The 25601-nt window shown below is 34.8% G+C and overlaps 1 protein-coding gene and 1 pseudogene across 3 annotated transcripts in view; both read right to left on the bottom strand.

Annotated features, from left to right (window-relative positions):
• Positions 1–623: 623 nt before the first annotated feature.
• Positions 624–6666, bottom strand: LOC307058372 (tubulin alpha chain-like 3; annotated as a pseudogene). Its single transcript has 2 exons — positions 6608–6666; positions 624–1706 (listed from the first exon to the last, which is right to left on the bottom strand). The product of its transcript is annotated as a tubulin alpha chain-like 3 (transcript).
• Positions 6667–6978: 312 nt separating this feature from the next.
• STK31 (serine/threonine kinase 31) overlaps positions 6979–25601 on the bottom strand; it is a gene marked incomplete at both ends in the record, with an annotated part of 86474 nt that continues 67851 nt past the window's right edge. Inside the window, 2 exons of one of the 2 annotated variants that reach the window (XM_079711125.1) lie at positions 6979–7140; positions 24486–24554. In XM_079711125.1, coding sequence (XP_079567251.1) covers positions 6979–7140; positions 24486–24554 — 231 coding nt within the window. The remainder of the gene's footprint in view (positions 7141–24485; positions 24555–25601) is intronic. The other variant, XM_079711126.1, reaches the window with a different exon arrangement.

Raw genomic sequence — 25601 nt, 5'->3', positions numbered from 1 at the left:
TGTCTGATATTAGTGTAGGCACTACAGTTCTTTTGGGTACTGTTTGCATGGTATACCTTTTCTATCTCTCTACTCTTAATCTATTTGTATCTTTGAAACTAAATTGGGTCTTTAAAAAAAATTCTAATTCTTTAATCAATGTAACACATACTGCATATATTTTATATATATATATGGAAATGACATTAATAAACTATATGTGCAGTTTTCTACCTCATGTACAAGAAAGGAAACATATAAATGTTGCACAGGATTTCACAGTCTCTTGGTTAAAAAAGCAAAGGATAAAGCCAGGTTTCCATTCTCTCTCTCTCCTTTTCACACACACACACACAAAGTGATCCAGTAGTTCAAAGGACTCCAAGGGTCACAGAAGGGTCACAGGTAGTAGTGCTGAATATCAATGATAGACAAGGAAATATGTGCTCATTGTTAATATTGAGCCATCTGATATAGTGTGAAACTTAGGGTCTTGCCTAATTTATTTTTTCTTCTAATCAAGGAAATTCTACCTACTAACTGTATAATGTCTTAAAAAGAAAGCGTAACACTTTAGCTTATTCATTTTTATAACCAATCATATTTGCATCAGAAACTTTACCCCACTTACTTACAATCCTTCTCTAAGGCTGCCAAATCTTCCCCTGGTGTCTGAGAACTCCCACACCTCTTCTGATATACCAATGTAGAAATGCCCTCTTGGCATACATGTGGTCAAACCTGTGGTCTAGTAGGGTTAAGGCCTTCACAATTGCTGTGCTGCTGCTCAGCATGCAGATAGCCTTCTGCACTTCAGCCAAGTTTAACTCCTGGCATCACCACGGATGGCTGATTGTTGATGGCCACCTTGAAACCGTTTGGAAGCCAATCTATAAACTGAACAGAGTTCCTTGACTTTATGGCTGCAACTGTTGCATTCACACCCTTGGGAACAACATCCCCTTTGTATAGCAGGTAGCAGGCCATGTACTTCCCAAGTTGAGGATCACACTTACCCAGCTGGTTGGAGAACTCAAAGCAAGCAGTAGTGATGTCTGAAATGGAGAGTTGCTCCTGGTAGGTTCTGTCAGCAGAGATGATGGGGGCAAGGGTTGTCATAGGGAAATATATTCTCAGATAAGGTACTAATTTGTTCTGGAATTCAATTAGGTACCCATTCAAAGGCCCTTCAAACCAGAAGCAAGCAGTAACAGAAGACCTGTCAGCCTATTAATGCTAACAGAAGAGGTAGCATTATACACCAAGCATATGATGGCATATGTCACAGATGGCTTCATTGTCTACCATGCAGCTACAGTCTGTGTGCTCTAAAAATAGAGCTGTAAGGCTCTACAGCAGTGAAGATACTGAAGGCTGAATATAGAGATAACTCAATTTAGTCTTCCTGCTACATTCTATCATGAGCCACTCTATTAAGAGATGTAAATCCTGATTCAATGCTTCCTCCAAAGCTTCAGAAAGTCAGAAACATTTCTGCCAGCTTTCTGATGCTCTCTAGTCAAAGGCGGACAATCTCTGACCCCAAAGTGACCTCAGACATAGTTGTTCCCACTACCCTCCTTTCTGCTAACATGCTGCTCTGGGTAAAAGAGTGACTGGTACTTCCCTGTATGAATCCCATCTCTAACAGTTGGTTCTAGGTTGGGAAGAGTGCTCTGGGCACATGATTCCCAGCTCTTGTCTCACAAAAGATGCATTCATATGCTCTATTTTAGCATTTTCCTACTGATCCTTTTTACTGCCAAGAATGACGCCATCTGACTGAATTCCATACTCTAGGCAACAGAGTTTCCAGCACGTGCTCACACTCTAGATGTCAGCTTGGCCAATATGAATGGAAAGACACTCACTCCCTCATGCTGATCTGAAGGTGTCAACACCACTCTTTGGTTATGACACTAAAACTGCATCTCTTATAGACAGCACGTAATTTGATCATATTTTAAAATACATTTTTCCAGTTTCTATCTTTTGACTGGAAAATTTAATACACTTGTACTTAATGTAATTACTATAGCAGATTTACAGCTTTCATTTTGCTGTTTGTTTTCTGTATGTCTTGTATCTTTTTTCTCTGTATCTCCACCACTGTCTTCTTTATTGTTAGGTATTTCTAGTGTACCATTCCTTTGTTGTTTCCTCTACAATACTTCTGATTTTCTTAATGAACCATACTTCTGATTTTCTTAATGGTTGTACCAGTTATTACAATTAAAATCTTAACTTAAATCAATCTAGTTTGGATTAATACCAACTTAATTTCAATAGCAAACAAAAACTTTGCTCCAATATACCTCCATTTTCTCCCCTCTCCTTTGTCAGAAAAATTACATCTTTCCACATCATAAGGTCATTAACACAGTCTTATAATTAATGCTTTATGCAGTTTTCTTTTAAATCAGATAGAAGAAAAGAGTTACAAACAAAAATACATTAATACTGTGTTTTATATTTACCCATGTATTTTCCTTAACCAGTGCTCTTTGTTTTTGTGTGTGAACTGAAGTTACCATCTAGTGTGCTTTCATTTCAGCCTGAAAGACCCCTTTTTTGTTTTTGTGGGGCAGATGTTCTAGTAACAAATTCTGTTTATCTAGGAATGGCTTAACATCATAAATCTAAATCTTAATATCTCCTTCATTTTTGCTGGATATACAATTCTTGTTTGACAAGGCTTTTTTTTAATGCTTTGAATACATCATCCAACTGAATTCTAGCCTCCATTTATTTCTGATGAAAAATCAGATGTTGCTCTTATTGAGGATGCTTGTAGTCAGTAAATCATTTCTCTCTTGCTACTTTCAAGATTCTGTCCTTGGTTTTAGCTTTAAGTAGTTTGATTATGATGTGTCTAGTTGTCAGTCTCTTTGAGTTTATCCTACTTGGAATTTGAGGAGCTTCTTGATTATGTAGATTTATGTTTTTTGTCAAATTTGGAAATTTTTCAGCCATTATTTCTTCAATATTCTTTCTGTCCCTTTTCCTTCTCTCCTTCTAAGACTCCCATTATGCTGTTGGTATGTTTGATGGTGTCTCATAGGCCTCTTAGTCTCTTCATTTTTCTTCACTCTTTTTTCTTTCTGTTCCTCAGTCTAGATGACTTAAATTGACCTTTTTTTTTTTTTTTTTGCGGTACGCGGGCCTCTCACTGCTGTGGCCTCCCCCGCTGCGGAGCACAGGCTCCGGATGCGCAGGCCCAGTGGCCACGGCCCACGGGCCCAGCCACTCCGCGGCACGTGGGATCCCCCCAGACCAGGGCACGAACCCACGTCCCCCGCATCGGCAGGCGGACCCTCAACCACTGCGCCAACAGGGAAGCCCCTAAATTGACCTACCTTTAAGTTCACCGATCTTTTCTTTCGTTAACTCAAATCTTCTGTTGAGCTCCTTTCATGAATTTTTTATTCCGGCTGTTGTACTTTTCAGCTCCCTAATTTATATTTGGTTCTTTCTTATAATTTCTATCTCTCTACTGGCATTCTCTATTTGGTTAAACATTATTCTCACACTTTCCTTTAATTCTTAGAAATGATTTCCTTTAGTTCTTTGAACATATTTTAATAGTTGATATAAAGTCTTTGTGAACTTAAAGTCCGACATCTAGCTTCCTCTGGGACAGTTTTTACTGGTTGCTTTTTTTCCTTGCATACAGACCACACTTTCCTGTTTCATGCCTCACTTTTTTTTTTTTTTTGTACAAAACTGGACATTTTAAATGTAGCAATCTCCAACTGTGAAAATCATATTCCCCCCCCACCAACACAGAGATTGTTATTGCTAGTTGTTATTGATGACGATGATGATGTTTGCTTAGTGACTTCCCTGGACTAATTCTGTGAAGTCTGTATTCTTTTCATGTGCAACTTAGCTTCATTTGACAGTTTTTGCCAGTGTTCGTGTTGCTTTTATGGAGGAGTAGATCTTCAGAGGTCCTTACATTCCAGAACTGCTTCCACATGTAGTTTTGATGGCAGAATATATGGTTATACTAACAACTAAGAAATGATAAAGCATGTCATTTGTTGAGTTAAAAGAGAGATGCTAAAAGGAAACTTAACAAATACTGACATTTAAATATACACTGAAATGACTTAGCACTGATACTATGAAATCTATGAAATGGACCAGAGGTTCCCCATAAATTTCTTTTGAGGAACAGTTTATACTCTTAATTCTCTCCTTTTCAATACTTTGATCTAAAACAAGATGTTTTCTTTGCCTCAATTACTTTAATGAAATATGCCATCCTTGACTTTTCTTTATTTCCATTATTTCCCAAATCATCCTCTCTAGTTAGCTATTTTATTCTCAAATAAACATGACTGTGTGATTCAGCTGCTCATAAATTTATAATAGAGACCCATCTCTTATAAGCAACTCACGACCTTCTATGGTCTGCCCCCAAAATACCTTCCTAAGCTTTTTTTCTCAGCTACCCCATGAATATCCTATACTCCAGCCAAATTCTTGCCCTTTCCCAAATCTACCTTTTGAGCTTTCTTAATTTCCTTTGTATGGAATACCTTTTTCCAGTTCTAAGTAAGCAGAATACTACTGCATCTCTAAAATGAGTCAAACAGCTATCCCCCAACCTCATTATTCCTCTCTTCCCTTCCTTTTCTTTGTGATGACATACATTTCGTTCTTGTAGCTTATTACATACTGCATTATTCTCAGACTGCCCACAGGGCCGTGAATACATTTTTTTGCCTCTGTATTGCCCTTACACAGATATACACATATCTCAAGAAACATCTGTGGCATTGAAGAGACACATGAATTTGTCTCTTTCTGCCACACATTAACACTTGCCATTTTAAAACAAGAAATAAAAATAAGTACTATCTAACTTGGTATGCCACAAAATCTGAAACTCTAGTTTCACCAGAGAGAAGTTGCTAGGTATTATGTGAAAAAAAAAGGGGGTCTCATTGTCAATTTTGGTATATGCTGGCTAAATAAAACTAAACAGGTTTCTTTTCTGGAAAACATTTTAGAAACTTTACCCTCTAATATGCATGATCAATCTCCAATTTAGGATTCATTATTTTCCAAACAACTAATCACAGAATTCTTTTTGTAATGAACATCCCAAGGGACTAGTGTTCATTCAGCAGAACACATTTGGAAAATGATAATCTAATTCTTTATTTAAAATAGTGAGTATAAGTAAAGTGATCTATTCTTTGCCCCTTTAAATTATCCAAGTTTGTTTTAAACCTAACTGCTGTGTCTTTATTAATCAGGTAGAATTAAGTTCTACTATAAAACAAGAAACCCAAAATGGAACAATAGCTTGAATGTGTGGCAACAGTTCTCCTTAGTATGTATTACAATGACTTAACAGTGCTTGTTAAAACACAGATTGCCAGGCTCCACCCAACCCCAGAGATTCTCATTTAAAAAATCTGGAGTGGAGCTGAGAATCTGCATTTCAAATAAGCCTCCAGGTGATACTGAGGCTGATGATATAGGGACCACACTCTGATGTAAGGGTTTATCCTCTCAAATAACATGAAATCTTGAGACTAGTACAAAGGCTCCAGAATTATTAGGAACATCAGCTCCTTCTAACTTGCTGCTCCATCATCTTAGTTTCATGAGTTTCCTCAAGGTCACCTCATGATCCAAGGAGACTGCTCAAATTCTAACCACCATGTTAACTTCTAGGCAATAGGAAAGGGGTAAGGGTGAAAGGGCACATCTCCAAGCTAAGTCAGCTCCTTTTAAAGAGCCTTATTTGCAAAAATTTAGTCAAAAAGCTTCAACTAATAGAGAAGATGGTAAATGTAGTCTTTTAACCAAGTACACTGCCACCCCGAATAAAACTGCTATCTACTACTAAGGAAGAAAGACAGACTAGATTTTGAATAGGCATCTAGAGACTCTAACATATTACTTTAGTCTACATATGCTTCAATCACCAAGTCCAACAGAACTGTCTATTTCATAAATTGTACCCATATGTTTCATCACTGTTTCTTTCTCCTCTGTAGATCTTATTTTCATCGCTGCTCACCTACTTTATCATAATATCCTTCTGATCAGTCTCTCTACCTATTATCCTGGTAGTAGGTATAAGACAGATTTTGAGGGAGCTAAAGCTGTTTAAAATTCTTCAGTGGCTCCACATTTCCTATAAAATTATAAGGTATGAGCATTTTATTACTTCATATAAAGCCCTCACCTACCTATATGACTATTCCCTATTAAACACACAAACTGTTTCTCCCTTCAGTGCTTTCATCATGCTTTCTCTGCTAGTAAGATACTCTTGATCGTCCTTCACCTTTACTACTCATCCTTTATGATTTAACTAAGGTAGTATCTCCTCCAGAAAGCTTTCCATGACACCCCTCTTCCATAAGATGAGTATCCCTCCTGTGTAATCACATAAAAGCTCTGTCCAGAACTATCATTAGATATTCTATACTGTATTATGAAGATCTGTTTAGATCTCTAACTTTCTCAATAGATTTATGTGCTTTTTAAGTGTAAGGACCACGTTTAACTTATCTTTATATTCCCAAAACTGGGTATAAAGCATATGCCAACTATCATCTGTTAAACAAAAGTATTACCCTTCATAATGAGCTGGCCTACATACTGAAAATCTGTGTAGGAGCTGTCCAACAATCTAATAACCTTTTCTATTACAAGTAACATAATCGGACTATACAATTTCAAAAAGTTCAAAAAGTAACTACAGACAGAAAATCCTTCCTTAACAACTCTAGTTAAATGAAATTTCAAAGTATACAATTTTTTTGCATAACCAAACAACTTTTATTTTCACAACTGGAATACCAAAGACACATCCAACTAGCTCCAGAACACTTCCAGATTTTTTTCTATTTAACCAACTAAACAAAGTTTTAAAACGGAACATCTGCAACAACAAAAGAATATTAATCAATCAAAGTTGGCTTCACCATATCTTGTCTTTTCCTTATCTTTAACCAAGTTCTCTACCTTTAATTATTCTTCCACTTTTTTGGGGGTATATTCAGTATCTTTTTCTGAGTTTGGAGTTGATTTCCCCTTTGGTAGCAAGAAACATTCAGCATTGAAAACTTGCTCAGCAGTCACTGAACTTCTACAATAGATCAAGCTACAGAGGAGGGATTTGACATTATCGTCCTGTAAGAAAAAAGATGTTACAAAACAAAAATAAAATCAAAACAAATGAATGAAAGGACAAACTTGTAATAAGTAAGAAGTATCCAATTCAAAAATACTTTTAATCAATGATACAGTGCTAAAATCAATTTTTCCTATTTAGGTTTCTAAAAAATTTTTACCAAAATCAACTCGTTTTTATTGGAAAGGGATTAATCCAGTATTAAAACAATGGAATCAAATTACAGGGAAATAATGTAAAAGGAAAAAGAAAAGAATCACAACTGAAACTGATCAAAAACAAGTGAAATTCAAAAAAAAGAACTGTATATTTTCCTTCTTTTTTAGGGCACTAGTCAGAATTTGACACTATGAAAATTTTACACTGAAGCTCCTCTGTCTGGAAGGGTAGCCTAACCTTTACTTGGTCAACTGCTTCTGGTTTCATTTATGAAGTGATCTCCTCTTGAAACATTTCTACCACCCCTAACACATTATCATCATTATTACGGAGGCCAGATTTTATTATGTACCACGATTTCAAAGAAAGTTATTCGTGTTATCACATGTAAATAACATTTTAATGTTCCTCTTCCACTAGTTCCACCTCCCAAAGTATGCTTTTATTCTTGCTCCCTATGATGAATCCAATCAGAGCACATTTCACACTGAATAAAAATCACCTATTTATTGGTAGTGTCTTCATTAGACTCTAAGATGCATAAGACCAGAAATCTTAGTTTCTCACTTCATCCCCAACAACAAGCACAGTGTCAGGGATATTGCAGGTATTCAGCATACATCTGCTAACTGAATGAATGCCAATGCCCATACTGAGTTCTACAGAATATGTTTTTAAACATATTTAAAGATAATACCTTTAGTAAGTATAAACTTGACTAAAAATTACAAAATCTAAATGAAAAAAAATAGCACACACTCTTGAAAGCCATAAATATAGATTTAGAACAAGTAGAAAATCATATCATGTTCTTGGACAAAAAGGATCTCATCAGTAATGAGCCAATTTTTAAGTTAATTTATAAGTGTTACTTGATTCCAATAACATACGATCAGTTTTTCCCCCTTAGAACTAGATAAGTTAACTGTATAGATCTTTTATAAGAATGATAAGTGAGAACAGACATGAAAGTTCTGATAAAAAGTATCAATAAGGAAGAAACTAGCCTTTCCAAGTATTAAAAGACATCATACAGTCTATAAATTAAAGGAATATGGCAAAAGAATACGAATAAACACACCAATGGAACAAAACAGAAAAACTAAAAATACACTTTTGTACAAATAAAATTTTATTATAAGAAATATGACATTTCTAATGGAAGAAGGGGATAACTTTTTAATAAAACGTACTGGGACAAATGGACCCAATGGAAAAAAATAAAATCAGATCTATTCCTCACACCAAACACCAGGATAATTACAAACATATCAAAAATCTAAATGTATAAAATAAAATTATCTAATTACTAGGAAAAAAGTTTTCTCAATTCCCAAAAGTAACTATAGACAAAAAATTTCTACCTTAAGGTTATCCCTCTCGCAAATTATAAAATATTGTAAAATTATAAAACACAGCTAAAGAGCAAAAACAAAAGCAATCTCTAAATGTCAAAACCAAAATTAAACAAATGAACTATGTATCAGGTAACATAATCACACAGAAGATTATTTTAACTGACTTTAAAACAAGTATTTTGGCTATACAATTGTGGTGGGATAAAGATCTAGTGAGATACATCCTAAAGAAAGACCTTCAAAGAAATGTTAAAGTGTACTCCATAACCTTACTGTTTCTAATAATATCACTGTTATTTTCATACTATCAAATTTATTTCAAGATGAAGCAATTACGTAATTGTTAATATCATAAAAATGAATATTAGCATAAAAGGAAAGAGGGAATATGTAATTAAAATTAAGTAAAAAGCCTATAATCTTGAATTTTATTTGGAAATACCTATATAAAATATGCATTCATTTTTCTTTTTCTAAAACAAAAATGAACTTCCAATAACAATGAACAACCTTTGCAACCCATATTTTTGTCTCTAAATTTCCTGCTAAAAGGATACCAGCTTCCTTGGGAAAATGGCTAATTCCAGTTATTGTGCAAAGAATGTACAAGATAATAAGGGACATCTTATGCAAAAAGGAAGTTATAAAAGACAATTCAATTTGTGACAAAGGTCACAGGATCCATCTTGAATAGGGTTCTCAACAAATTAGAATTTGAGCAAAATAATTTAAATGACTTCAACAAATTGAGACACATTAAAATATGTTTAAATCTACAAGACTATAATCATACCATTAAAACAAAATTTTAAAATTTGATTGATACCTTTTAGAGGTTGCCAAGACACCAACTAATTTTTCTTAAAATTTCTTTCCCTGAATGAACTAAAATGTAGGGTAACCCAATAATTGTTGAGACAAAGTTTATCAAAACATTTCAATTAATAAACACAGATGCAATAACAGAACTGGAAAATCACTAGCATTCAACAAAACGAAGTATCTAGAGGACCATCACTAAATGATGCTAAAATCACTAGGCAGTGAATGGAAAAATTAAATAATGAATGGAACAGTTTAAGAGATAATGAATGAAACAGTTTAAGAGATCTCTGAGATAATATGAAGCATACCAACATTTGCATTATAGGAGTCCCAGAAAAAAAAGAGAAAGTGAAATGAGTTGAGTTGAAATTGTATTTGATGAAATTATGGCTGAATACTTCTCAAACCTGAAGAAGGAAACAGATATCCAGGTACAGGAAACACAGAGGGTCTCAAACAAAATGAACCCAAACAGACTCATACCAAGAGGTATGATAATTAAAAAGTCAAAAGCAAAAGAGAAAGAATTATAAAGGCAACAAGAGAAAAACAAAGCATCAAATATGAGGGAACCCATGTAAGACTATCAGCTTATTTTTCTGCAGAAATTTTTCAGGCCAGAAGGGAGTGCAATAGCATATTCAGAGTAATGAAAGGGGAAAGACTTGAACCTAGGATACTCTACCCAGCAAGATTATCATTTAGAATTGAGGGAGAGATAAGGAACTTCTCAGATAAGAAAAGCTAACAGTTCACAGCTTAAAGAGTTTTCTCTAAATGGAAAAGAAAAGGCTGTAACAAGAAGAAAGAATCTACAGAAAAGGAAAAATCCCATTAGTAAAGGCAACTATATAGTAAAGGCTGGGGATAAACCACTTAAGCTAGTAAAAATATTAAAAGACAAAAAATTCTAAAAGGAACTGTAACTACAAAGACTTAAGGGATAAACACAAAGATGTAAAATATGACATAAAACATACAAAATGTGGGGGAGGGGAGTAAAAATATAGATCTTTTAGAACCTGTTTGAACTTAAATAACTACCAGTTTAAAACAAGTAGATATAGTTATAGGTCAGCATATATGTACACCATGGTAACCACAAATCAAAAACCTTCAACAGATACACAAAAACTAGAAAGAAAGAAACACAAGCAAACTACTAAAGAAAATCATCAAACCATAAGGGAAGAAACAAAAAGAGAAGAAATAAACAGAAAAGAACTTCAAAAGTAACCAGAAAAAAAGTAACAAAATGGCAATAAGCACATACCTATCAATGATTATTTGAAGTGTCAATGGACTAAATGCTCCAATCAAAAGACACAGGGTAGCTGATTGGATAAAAATTAAGCCCCATCTGTATACTGCTTACACAGAACTCACTTCGGAGCTAAAGAAGCACACAGACTGAAAATAAGTGGATGGAAAAACGGTATTTCGTGCAAATGGAAACAACAAAAAACTGGTGGTAGTAACTCTCACATCAGACAAAATAGACTTTAAAACAAACTCTGTGACAAAAGACAAAGAAAGGCATTATATAATGATAAAGGGATAAATATAAAAAGAGGATATTACACTCCTTAACATATATGCATTCCACACAGGAGCACCTAAATATATAAGGCAAATATGCATAATGGGGGAAACTGACAACAGTACAGTAACAATAGGGTACTTTAACACCCCACTTACATCAATGGACAGATAGATCATCCAAACAGAAAACCAAGAAGCCCACAGTGGTCTTATATGATACAATATATCAGTTAGACTTAATAAATATCTCCAGAACATTCCATCCAAAATCACCAAAATACATGCTTTTCAAATGCACATGGAACATTCTCCAGGACAGATCACATGCTAGGCCACAAAACAAGTCTCGACAAATTTAAGAGGACAGAAATTATATGTAGCATTTCTTCCAATCACAAATGAAACTAGAAAAAAATTACAGAAAAAAAAATGGGAAAAGTACAAATATATGCAGACTAAACAACATGCTACTAAAAAACCAAGGAATAAAAGAGGAAATCAAAAAATAACTTGAGAGAAATGAAAATGGAAACAAAACTTTCCAAAATCTATGGGATGTAACAAAAGCAGTTCTAAGAGGGACACTTACAGCAATGAAGACCTACCTCAAGTAACAAGAAAAATCTCAAACAACCTAACCTACAATCTAAAGGAATTAGAAAAAGAACAAATGAAGCTCAAAGTCAGTAAAGGAAGGAAATAATAAATATCGGAGAGGAAATAAATAAAATTTAAAAATAATTAATGAAACCAAGAGATGGTTTTTTGAAAAGATAAACAAAATTGACAAACCTTAAGCCAGGTACATGAAGAAGAAAAGGGAGAGGCCCCAAATAAACAAAATGAGAAGTGAAAGAGGAGAAATAACAACCAATACCATAGAGACACAAAAACAACAGAATACTACAAACAGTTTTATGCCAGTAAATTGGACAACTAGAAGAAATGGACAAATATCTAGAAACATAAAGAAATAGATAATCTGAACAGACTAATCACAAGGAGTAAAACTGAAACTGTAATTTAAAAAACTCCCCATATAACAAAAATCTAGGAGCAGACAGCTTCACAGGTGAATTCCACCAAACATACAAAGAAGAGGTAATACCTGTCCTCAAACTATTCCAAAAACTTGAAGAGGATGGAACACTCCCAAATTCATTGCCACCACTGCCTTGATACCAAAACCAGACAAACACTCTATGAAAAAAGAAAATTACAGGCCAATCTCTCTGATGAATAGAGATGCAAATATCCTCAATAAAATACTAGCAAACCAAATCCAACAGTATATTAAAAGGATCATATACTGTAATCAAGATGGATTTATTCCAGGTATGCAAGGACGGTTCAATATTTACAAATCAATCATTATGATACACCAGATTAACAAAAGGAAAGATAAAATCACATGATCGTCTCAGACACAGATAAAGCATTTGACAAAAATTCAACATCCATTCAGGATAAAAATTCTCATCAGAGTTTGTACAGAGGGAGCATATCTCAATGTAATAAATGCCACTTATGACAAATCCACAGCTAACATCATACTCAATAGTGAAAAGCTGAAAGCCTTTCTTCTAAAATCAGGAACAAGACAAGGATGACCACTCTCACCACTTTTATTTACAATAGTATTGGGAATCCTATTCATAGTAATCAGACAAGAAAAAGAAATAAAAGACATAAAAATTGGAAGGGAAGAAATAAAACTGTCACTATTTGCAAATGACATAATACTATATATACAAAACCCTAAAGTCTCCACCAAGAAACTATTAGAACTAATAAAGGAATTCATTAAAGTTGAAAAATGCAGGATTAATATACAGAAATCTGTTTATTTTCTACACACTAGTAATGAAGTATCAGAAAGATAAAGCAAGAGAACAATCCCATTTAAAATCACATCAAGGACTTTCCTGGTGGTCCAGTGGTAAAGAATCACCTTACAGTGCAGGGGATGAGGGTCAGGGAACTAAGATCCCACATGCCACGGGGCAACTAAGCCCACGCACCACAACTACTGAGCTTGTGCCCCTCAACTAGAGAGCCTGCATGCCGCAAACTACAGAGCCCGTGCACTCTGGAACCCACGCACCACAACAAGAGAGAAACCCGCAGGTCACAACAAAAGATCTCTCATGCCTCAACAAAGATCCCACGTGCCACAACTAAGACCCAATGCAGCCAAAAATAATAAAATAAATAAATAATAAATTTTTAAAAAATAAATAAATAAAACCACATCAAAAAGAATGAAATACCTTGAAATAACCTTAACCAAGGAGGTGAAAGACCTATACTCTGAAAACTATAAAACTCTGATGAAGGAATCTGAAAATAATACAAAGAAGTGGAAAGATATACTATGTTTTTGGACTGTAAGAATTAATATTGTTAAAATGACCATACTACCTAAAGCAATCTAGAGATTTAATGTAATTCCTATCAAAACACCTATGACATATTTCACAGAAATAGAACAAATAATCTTAAACTTTATGTGGAACCAGAGAATAACCCAAACTGCCAAAGCAATCTTGAGAAAAAAGAACAGCTGGAGGTATCACACTCCCTGACTTCAGACTATACTACAAAGCCACAGTAATCAAAACAGCATGGTAATGGCACAAAAAACAAAGACATAGGTCAGTGGAACAGAATAGAGAGCCCAGAAATAAACCCATGCACCTATGATCAATTAATCTACAAAGGAGGCAAAAAAAAAAAAATACAACAGAGAAAAGACAGTCTCTTCAATAAGTGGTGCTGGAAAACTGGTCAGCTACATGTAAAAGAATGAAATTAGAACATTCTCTAACACCATATACAAAAATAAATTCAAAATGGATTAAAGACTTAAATGTAAGACCTGAAATCATTAAACTCCTAGGGGAAAACATAGGCAGAACATTCTGTGACATAAACCCCAGCAATATATTTTTTGGGTCTATCTCCTAAAGCAAAGGAGATAAAAGCAAAAATAAGCAAACAGGACCTAATTAAACTTAAAAGCTTTTGCACAGCAGAGGAAATCATTTACAAAATAAAAAGACAACCTACTTAATGAGAGAAAATATTTACAAATGATATGACAGATAAGGGGTTAACATCCAAAATAAATAAACAGCTCATACATCTCAACATCAAAAAAACAAACCCATTTTAAAAATGGGCAGAAGACCTGAAAAGACATTTTTCCAGAGAAGACATACAGATGGCCAACAGGCACATGAAAAGCTGCTCAACATCACTAATCATCAGAGTAATGCAAATGGAAAGGAGACATCACCTCACACCCGTCAGAATGGCCATCATCAAAAAGAGCAAAAATAACAAATGCTGGAGAGGGTGTAGAAAAAAGTGAACCCTCCTACACTGTTGGTGGGAGTGTAAATTGGTGCAGCCACTGTGCAAAACAGTATGGAAGCTCCTCAGAAAACTAAAAATAGAACTACCATATGATCTAGCAATTCCATTCCTGTGTATATATACAAAAAAAATGAAAACAATTCAAAAAGATACATACACCCCAATGTTCATAGCAGCATTATTTACAATTGCCAATATATGGAAGCAACGTAAGTGCCACTAACATATGAATGGATAAAGAAGATGTGGTATATATATTCAAGGGAATATTACTCAGCCATAAAAAATAATGAAATTTTGCCATTTGCAATAACATGGATGGACTTGGAGGGTACTACGCTAAGTGAAACAAGTCAGACATAGAAAGACAAATACTGTATGATATCACTTATATGTGGAATCTAAAAATATAAAACAAATTAGTGAATATAAGAAAAAAGAAACAGCATCACACATATAGAGAATAAACTAGTAGTTACCAGTTTATTGGAGAGGGGAGGGAGGAGGGGCAAGATACGGGTAGGGAACTTAGAGTTACAAACTACTATGTATAAAATACATAAGCTACAAGATACATTGTACAACACAGGAAATATGGCCAATATTTTATAATAGCTAAACATGGAACATAACCTTTAAAAATTGTGAATCACTATGTTGTACACCTGAAAACTCATATAATACTGTACATCAAACATACCTCAATAAAAAAATAAAGTGAAAATGTTGCAACCCACAGAATGGGAGAAAATATTTGCAAATCATATATCTAATAAAGGACTTGTATCTAGATATAAGGAACTCTTACAACTCAGTAATATAAAGATAACCCAATTTAAAAATGTTCAAAGGTTCTGAATAGACATTTCACCAAGAAATATATATATATACAAACGGCCAATAAGGAAATGAAAAGATGCTCAACATCGGTAATCATCAGGGAAATGCAAATTGAAACTACGAGATACTACCTCACACCTACTAAGATGGTTAGAAGCAAAAAGTCAGGTAAAAAACAAGTGTTGGGGAGGATGAAAACTTGGAACCTTGCCTGATACACTGCTGATGGAAATTTAAAATGGTTGTAGCCACTTTGGGAAACAATCTGGCAGTTCCTCAAACAACTAAACAGAGTTACAGTTTGACCCAGAAATTCCACTCTGAGGTACATACCCAAGAGAAATGAAAACAAATGTCAGCAGAGAAACCTGTATACCAATGTTTACAGCAGCATTAATCGTAATAGCCAAAAGGTAGAAACAACCCAAGTGTCTATCAACAGACAAAAGGATAAATAAAATGTGGTAAATCCACACAATGGAATATTATTCAGCCATTAAAAGGAGTAAGTACTGATACACACTAAAACTTGGATAAACCTTGAAAACATTATGCTAAATTAACGAATCCAATCATAAAAGTTTACATATCATATGATTCCATTCATATGTATGCCCAGAATAGAAAAAATCTAGAGAGACAAATAGTATGTTAGCGGTCATTTAGGACTGGTGTGGCTGGATAGTGACATAGAGTGTCCATAACTAAGGAATATGGAATTTCTTTTTGAGGTAATGAAATGTTCTAAAACTGACTGTGGTGATAGTTTGCATGCATCTTTGAATATACTAAAAATCACTGAGTTATAAACTTTAAATGGGTGAACTGTAAGGTGTTTAAGTTATTTCTCAATAAAGCTATTTAAAAATGATTATAAAACTTTACTGAAAGACATGCCATATTTCATTTAACATAAGGGACATTAAAACACTAAGGAATTAAACTATTCCCAATAAAACTATGAACCATGATAAAAAGACTTCAATTATGAGAAATAGCCTAACTTCAGAGATAATAAATTGTTTTAAAAAATAGTAACACTGGGACTTCCCTGGTGGCGCAGTGGTTAAGAATTCACCTGCCAATGCAGGGGACACGGGTTCAAGACCTGGTCCAGGAAGATCCCATATGCTGCGAAGCAACTAAGCCCATGTGCCACAACTACTGAGCCTGTGCTCCTAGAGCCCGCAAGCCACAACTACTGAAGCCCGCATGCCTAGAGCCCGTGCTCCGCAACAGGAGAAGCCACTGCAATGAGAAGCACACGCACCGCAACGAGGAGTAGCCCCTGCTTGTAGCAACTAAAGAAGGCCAGAGCACAGCAACAAAGACCCAATGCAGCCAAAATAAATAAACAAATAAATAAATAAACGTTTCTTTAAAAAAATAATAATAATAATATTGTATTTATATTTGAAAGTTCCTAGAAGAGTAGGTCTTAAAAGTTCTCATCACACACACAAAAAAAATTTTGTAACTGTTATGGTCATAGATGTTAACTAGACTTGCCATGGTGAGCATTTTCACAATGTATATAAATATTGAACCATTATGTTGAACACTTAAAGCTAATATAATATGTTAATTATACCCCAATTTTAAAAAATGAAAAAAAGAATCAATTTTTTGCTACATGATATATGTTCCTTTGAAAATAATTAAAACTACTTATGAAATTATTTAGAACAAAAAATATTAGTAATAATAATAATATCTATCTTACAATCAATACAATAAAAAGTAAAATAATAATGTCCTAAACAAATGGAGAGCTATTATTTTCCCAATCACAAAAATAGTGTATCATTAATATAGCAATTCTCCTTCAAATTAACCTATAAATTCAATATACTTTCAAAGTCTCAACAGTGTTTTTCAGAAGACTCATTAACAAGTTGGTGCCAAAATTCATATGGAAAAATAAAGTGACAAGAATAGCCAAGGCAATGTTAAAGAAAAATGTGAGGAAGGAAAGCCAAAGCCCTCTACAAAGATACAGCATTTAAAATAGTGTAGTGCCAGCACAGGGATCAATAGTCAAAGAACAGAATAGGCCCAAAATAGATTCATGAATACATGGAAATTTGATACAGCATAAACTGGCATTATTAATCCATGGGAAATGACTGCTTATTGAATAAATGGTGCTGGGTCAACTATTTGTCCACATATAATAAGACAAAATTAGATCCTTAACTTCATACCATACACAAAAATTGATTTGAGAAGGATTAAAAATATAAATGGGAAATGGAGGGAAAAGGCAGGTCCAAGAAATAGCAGATGAAGATCATTTAACCAGAAAAAATATAATAAAGCAAGATTCATTCATTCAAAAATATTTATTAAGGTCCTACTACATGTAAAGCACTGTTATAGACACTGGGGATACAATGATGCATAACACAAAGTCCCTGCTTTATTGAGCTTACAGACCAAATATAAATTTTTTAAAAACTTAATGAAACAATAATCTATTTTTAAAAGGATACATACAGGGGCTTCCCTGGTGGTGCAGTGGTTGAGAGTCCGCCTGCCAATACAGGGGATACGGGTTCGTGCCCCGGTCTGGGAGGATCCCACATGCCGCGGAGCGGCTGGGCCCGTGAGCCATGGCCGCTGAGCCTGCGCGTCCGGAGCCTGTGCTCCGCAACGGGAGAGGCCACAACAGTGAGAGGCCCGCATACCGGAAAAAAAAAAAAAAGGATACATACCAGAATTTTATAGAAAGATTCACAAGAAACTAGCAATAACAAGTGTAGATAGATAGATAGATAGAGAGATTTCTAACAGCATGTGCTTCCTCTTGTAACTCCTGAATTTTGCATCATACACGTTATGTGAAGGAACAACTATTTGAAGGAACTAACCTTATAATAAATATAAGAGTTGTACAATAGTGAAATGGGTTGCTCCAAACTTAAAGGTATTTAAGCAGAGAATGAAGGCCATCTGTTAGCGATATTATTGAAGAAATTCTCCCAGGAGGCTGGGGACAAGTGAATTAATTATCCTCTAGTACCTCTTTCATTGCATAATTCCATGATTTCTCTCCATTTGTGACATGGGCCCTGCAATGTCCAGACAAAAGCTCCCTCATTTGTTTGATAACTATGTGTGATCACAAAATGTGGGTAAAGACAACACCATTCCCAGCACTAATGGCTGCCTCAGACAGAAGCAAATACTGCACATGCCAAGTATTCTAATTTAATGTCCACACATAGCTACCCACATTAAAGAGAGACTTCTTGTGTTTATTCATCTTCCTTACATATACACCTAGCACAGTGTCTAGCACATGGCTGACAGATTACAACCTGTCGTAGGCACACCTCTAAGATGTCCTCCAGTCAGCCCTACTTCCCAGTATTCGTTTTGTTACATTATCCCATCCCTTTGAGTATAGGCTTGACCTAGTGAAATGCCTCTAACAAAGAGAAAAAGTGATGGATATCACAACCATGAGTTGGTTATGAAAAACTGTGACTTATGTCTAACTAACAGACTCTTTTCTACTTCTTTCTCTGCTTATGCACTTTGATGAGAAAAGTTGCCATGATGGAAATACGGCAACCTCTGGTCAACAACTAGAGAGAAACTAATTCTGCCAACAACTATGTGAGCCTGGAAACAGATTCTTCCTCAGTCGACCTTTAAGATGACTATAGCCCACCCAACAACTTGACTGCAGCCTGTGAAAGGACATGAAGTAGAGGATCCAAATAAGCTGCACTCAGGCTCTTGGCTCACAAAGTTTTAAGACAATAAATGTGTGTTAAATCACTAAGTTTCTGGATAATTTGTTTCAGGGTAATTTTTCTATCAAACCTGAAAGAACATGAGTTTCAAGTGTTCGCTTTGGGTGAAGCTGTAACCTCTAACTGTTATTTTTCTAATGGCAAAAACTCTGTATCATACGCTTTTCAAAAATGTAAATAAAACATTATCAACCTTCTTCGTTATCCCATTCTATAGAGATGGCCAGTAGGTGTAATGAATAGTTTCATAATCTCCCAAAAGTTGTCTCCAATGTTTTTTACTACTGCCCAAGAAGTGGGGCAAAACTCCTTAATAATCATTCCTAATGTGTGTTTAAAAATTAATTTCATGGGCTTCCCTGGTGGCACAGTGGTTATGAATCCTCCTGCCAGGGCAGGGGTCACAGATTCAAGCCCTGATCAGGGAAGATCCCACATGCCACAGAGCAACTAAGCCCGTGTGCCACAACTACTGAGCTTGCACTCTAGAGTCTGTGAACCACAACTACTGAATCTGGCGTGCCTAGAGCCTGTGCACCACAATGAAGAGTAGCCCCCGCTCACCGCAACTAGAGAAAGCCCACGTGCAGCAATGAAGACCCAATGCAGCCAAAAATAGAGTAAGTAAAATAAATAGATAAATTTATTAAAAAATTAATTTCATGGGATAATAGTAGGTACTACAAAACAAAAATTTTTTGGTCAAATAAGAGACCATATAGAGTTAAACAAAACTATGTGTGTTCCTTCACTGCAGTTCTAAGTACCAAAAGAATATGAGGTCATGTCAGCTGGAAGGAAGAAATAAAACTGTCTTCATTCATAGATGACATGACTGTCTATGTAGAAAATATGAAAGCATCAAATAAAAAACTCCTAGAACTAGTTGAGTGATTATAGAAAATTTGTAGGTTATAAGGTTAATATACAAAATTCAATCATTTTCCTATATACCAGCAATGAACACGTAGAATTTGAATTTAAAAACACAATACCATTTATATTTATACCCTCCAATATTAAATACTTGAGTAGAAATCTAACAAAATATGTACAGGATCTATTTGAGAAAAAAATTATAAAACTCCGATGAAAGACATTGAAGAACTAAATAAATGGATATTCCATGCTCATGGAAAAACAAACAATATTGTCAAGATATCAATTCTTCCCAACTTCATCTACAGATTCAATGCAATCTCAATCAAAATCCCAGCAAGTCATTTTGTGGATATCAACAAAATGATTCTAATGTTTACATTGAGAGGCAAAAGCCCCAGAATAGCCAATACAAAACTAAAGGAAAAGAATAAAGTTAAAGGACTGTTACTATCCAACTTCAAAACTCACTGTAAAGCTACAGTAGTCAAGACTATGTGGTATTAGTAAAAGAATAAACAAATAGATCAGTGGAACAAAACAGACACACATAAATATAGACAACTGATCTTTGACAAAGGAGAAAGGGCAATACAACGAAGAAGATAGTCTTTTCAACAAATGGTACTGGAACAACTGGACATCCACATGCAAAAAAATGAATCTAGACACAGATCTTATACCTGTCACAATAATTAATTCAAAAAGGATCACAGACCTAAATGTCAAATGCAAAACTATAAAACTCCTAGAAAACATAGGAGAAAATATAGATGAAGCTGGGTTTGGCAACGATTTTCAAAATACAACACCAAAAGCACAATCCATGAAAGGAAAGAATAAACTGGACTCCATTAAAATTAAAAATTTGTTCTGCAAAAGACACATTCAAGAAAATTAGAAGACAACCACAGATTGTGAGAAAATATCTGCAAAAGATGTATCTGATAAAAGACTTATTCAAAATATACAGAGAACTCTTAAAACTCAACAATAAGAAAACATGATTAAAAAATGCACCAAAGACCTTGCCAAATACCTCACCAAAGAAGATATACAGATGGCAAATAAGCATATGAAAAGATGCTCCACATCACATGTCATCAGGGAAAAGTAAATTCAAACAATGAGATACTAGTACACATCTATAAGAATGGCCACAATCCAAAACACTGACTGAATGCTAGTAAGGCTGTGGAGCAACAGGAGCGCTTATTCATTGTTAGTGGCAATCAAAAATGGTACAGCTTAGAAGACGGTTTGGCAATTTCTTTAAAAACTAAACTATTTAAATATATTATTACCATACAATCCAGTAACTGCACTCCTTGGTACTCACCCAAGGAAATAAAAAACTTATGTCCACACAAAAACCTGCACATGGATGTTTATTGAAGCTTTATTCAAAATTGTGAAAACCTGGAAACAACCAAGTTGTCCTTCAGTAGGTGAAGAGATAAATAGATTGTGGAACATTCAGACAATGGATCAAGGCTAAAAAGAAATGAGCTATCAAGCCATGAAAAGACATAGAGGAAACTTATGTGCATATTATTAAGTGGAAAAAGCCAATCTGAAGAGGCTACATACTGTATGATTCCAACTATGACATTCTGGAAAAGGCAAAATTATGAAGACAGGAAAAACATCAGTCTCCAGGTGTTTGGAGAAAGTAGAGATGAAAAGGTAGAGCACAGAGGATTTTTAGGGCAATGAAAATACTCTGTATGATATTATAATGGTAGATACATGGCATCATACATGTGTTCAAACCTGTAAGAATGTACAACACCAAGAGTGAACCTTAATTTAAGCTATGGACTTTAGGAAATAATGATGTATCAATGTAGCTATCAGTTGCAACAAATGTATAACTCTGGTAGGGGATGTTGATAATGGATAAACTGCATATGTGGGGGAAGGAAACCTATGGGAAATCTCTACCTTCTCATTTTTGCTGTGAATCTAAAACTGCTCTTAAGAAAATAAAGCCATAAAAGCAGTTGTAGAACATAAAATATTCTTTTAAAAAAATGGCAAGAGAACTTTTACAGCCTGATCATTATGATGTTTTTAAACATCTTTATTGGAATATAATTGCTTTACAATATTGTGTTAGTTTCTGCTGTATAACGAAGTGAATCAGCTATACATATACATATATCCCCATATCCCTTTCCACTTGCATCTCCCTCCCGCCCTCCCTATCCCACCCCTCTAGGTGGTCACAAAGCATGCAGCTGATCTCCCTGGGCTATGCAGGTACTTCCCACTAGCTGTCTATTTTACATTTGGTAGTGTATATATGTCAATGCTACTCTCTCACTTTGTCCCAGCTTGCCCTACCCCCTCCCCCGTCCTCAAGTCCATTCTCTACATCTGTGTATTTATTCCTGCCCTTCCCCTAGGTTCATCAGAACCATTTTATTTTTTTAGATTCCATATATATGTGTTAGCATATGGTATTTGTTTTTCTCTTTCTGACTTACTTCATTCTGTATAACAGACTCTAGGTCCATCCACCTCACTACAAATAACTCAATTTCATTTCTTTTTATGGTTGAGTAATATTCCATTGTATGCATGTGCCACATCTTCTTTATCTATTGATCTGTCGATGGACACTTAGATTGTTTCCATGCCCTGGCTATTGTAAATAGTGCTGCAATGAACATTGTGGGACATGACTCTTTTTGAATTATGGTTTTCTCAGGGTATATGTCCAATAGTGGGATTGCTGGGTCATATGGCAGTTCTATTTTTAGTTTTATAAGGAACCTCCATACTGTTCTCCAAAGCGGCTATATCAATTTATATTCCTACCAACAGTGCAAGAGGGCTCCCTTTTCTCCACACCCTCTCCAGCATTTATTGTTTGTAGATTTTTTTGATGATGGCCATTCTGACTGGTGTGAGGTGATACCTCATTGTAGTTTTGATTTGCACTTCTCTAATGATTAGTAACATTAAGCATCCTTTCATGTGTTTGTTGGCAATCTGCATATCTTCTTTGGAGAAATGTCTATTTAAGTCTTCTGCCCATTTTTGGATTGGTTTGTTTGTTTTATTGATATTGAGCTGCATGTATATTTCGAAGATTAATCCTTTGGAAACACAAAAGACCCTGAATAGCCAAAGCAATCTTGAGAAAGAAAAACGGAGCTGGAAGAATCAGGCTCCCTGACTTCAGACTACACTACAAAGCTATAGTAATCAAGACAATATGGCACAAAAACAGAAAATATAGATCAATGGAACAGAATAAAAAGCCCAGAGATAAACCCATGCACATATGGTCACCTTATCTTTGATAAAGGAGGCAAGCATATACAATGGAGAAAAGACAGACTCTTCAGTAAGTGGTGCCGGGAAAACTGGACAGCTACATGTAAAAGGATGAAATTAGAACACTCCCTAACACCATACACAAAAATAAACTCAAAATGGATTAAAGACCTAAATGTAAGACCGGACACTATAAAACTCTTAGACGAAAACACAGGAAGAACACTCTATGACATAAATCACAGCAAGATTTTTTTTGACCCACCTCCTAGAGAAATGGAAATAAAAACAAAAATAAACAAATGGGACCTAATGAAACTTAAAAGCTTTTGCACAGCAAAGGAAACCATAAACAAGACAAAAAGACAACCCTCAGAATGGGAGAAAATATCTGCAAACGAAGCAACTGACTAAGGATTAATCTCCAAAATATACAAGCAGTTCATGCCGCTCAGTATCATTATACTTTTATAGACATGTTTGTTGCCATATTTAACTCCTTATTATCTAGTCACACTGGGGACTATTCCATTTCAAAAGATTTTAATACTTTCATATCTTAGTTCAGGCTACTGTCTTTACCTGAAATGCCCATCATCACATTCTAACTCTCATAAAATCCTAATTCAATGTTAAAGATTCACCTCAAATAACTATTTGGTGGCATTTTTGAACAGCCTATTCCCTCCCCTTTTTTCTGCCAAATTAAAGATCAGCTCCCTCCAGAGTACTTTCTTAATATTCTATATATAAATATTGGTTGTTTACTTGTTCACATTTCTAAATTATTAACTCCTTCAATGCTGTAATCCTAAAAAGCAGCACCTAGTTCAATTCCTGATATAGAAGATACTCAAAATAGGTTGTCTGTATACATACATATATATATATATATATATATATATATATATATATATATATATATATATATATATATATATCAAAGCAGTATGAATGACACAGATGTATGACAAAGAAAAGATATAGCCAGGTACTTATAAAAAGTAGTAAAACACTAATTTTAATATAATATGATCTTTGAAGATATAGCAAAGACTGTTTTTCCTTAATTATTACACAGATTACATATACAATTTGTGTGACAAACACACAATCCAGTAGTGCTCTCTAGCAGTAATTTTCTGGCAATGGTGTAAGTACTGCACTTAAATTTTTTCAATACTTATTTACTGTGAATGCTATTTTGTATTCTTACAAAAATAAGAGGACATCTTCAGTCAAATATTTAAGTTTATATTACTGTTACACATCTATATCACAGGTTTCCAACCAGTAAATGACAAAAAGGTAACATACCAAATGAAACTGATCCACCTTCGGGATTCCATCCTCATTTGTCTCAAAGTCCTGATTTTGAACAGAGAGCTGTTAAAGAGAATGAGAATGAATAAGTTCCCAGTGTACCAAAATACCGATCCTATAGCAGAGGCAAATCTGGAATTTTTCAGTTTCTAGAGAGAAGAGCAGAGCTCAAAGAAAGCACATTAGTTCTTGCAGGATAAAAAAACTTTCATAATAACAACTACCAAACAGTCCCTGGGGCTCCTAACATATCAATCAGAGTTGATGCACACACTATAAGCACTTTTAATACTTCCTCACTTTATAAGCATATATATTAAAATTTTGTGGCACTCCCATACATGGTTCTACTTTATGTCCACAACCATTTTCTTCTTTCTTCTCATCTTCAATTTATAATATCTTGCTCTGTTTTCAAGTACCCCTGCAAACTGCCTTATATCCTTTCTGGAACAAGATAAGGTATTTAATAAATTAAGGTAAAGTTAGCCAAAAGGAAGGCATATATACACAAGGCTGAAACTCTGGCAAGAGGACTAGATTACTCTCATAAATGTAAGAACTGCAACAAACAGGTGGTACCATAAGCCATGAGAGTAAACAACACCCAAGGAAGGGCTGTACAGTGAAAACTTTAGTAGGATGTGGGCTAAATCCTTGGGAACACTAAAATTTAACAGATAGGCAGGAAAGAGGAGTAAAAGAAATGCCCAGTCACAGAGGCAAAAGAAGAACTTAGAAGGTATTGTGTCACAGAAAGCAATGGATAAAGTAATTACTGTGGATATTTTTTTCCTGATAGATCGGACTTAACCGTATTTTTAGGCTAAAGGAAAGGTGAAGAATAAAAAGAAAAGAAATAGACTAAAGATACAGTGAAAACAGAAGAATGGTAAAAGTGAGGTATTAGAACAGGAGAGAGAATGGGGTCAAGGTCACATGCAGATAGCTTGCACTAGAAGGAGCACTTTAATTCTCTGAGATAGGAGTAGAAGACAGAAGACCAGGTAAAAGAGGTGACCAGTTTGTAGACAGAAGCACTGAAATTTTATGGAAATCACATATATGATCTCAGTTAAAAAAAAAAAAATTAAGAGGCAAGGTCTACTG

This window comes from Hyperoodon ampullatus, assembly GCF_949752795.1.
Source record: "Hyperoodon ampullatus genome assembly, chromosome: 9".
NCBI classification, from domain to species: Eukaryota; Metazoa; Chordata; class Mammalia; order Artiodactyla; family Ziphiidae; genus Hyperoodon; species Hyperoodon ampullatus.
Note: the sequence above shows the minus strand (reverse complement) of the source record. Positions and strands in the feature narration are given on the sequence as shown.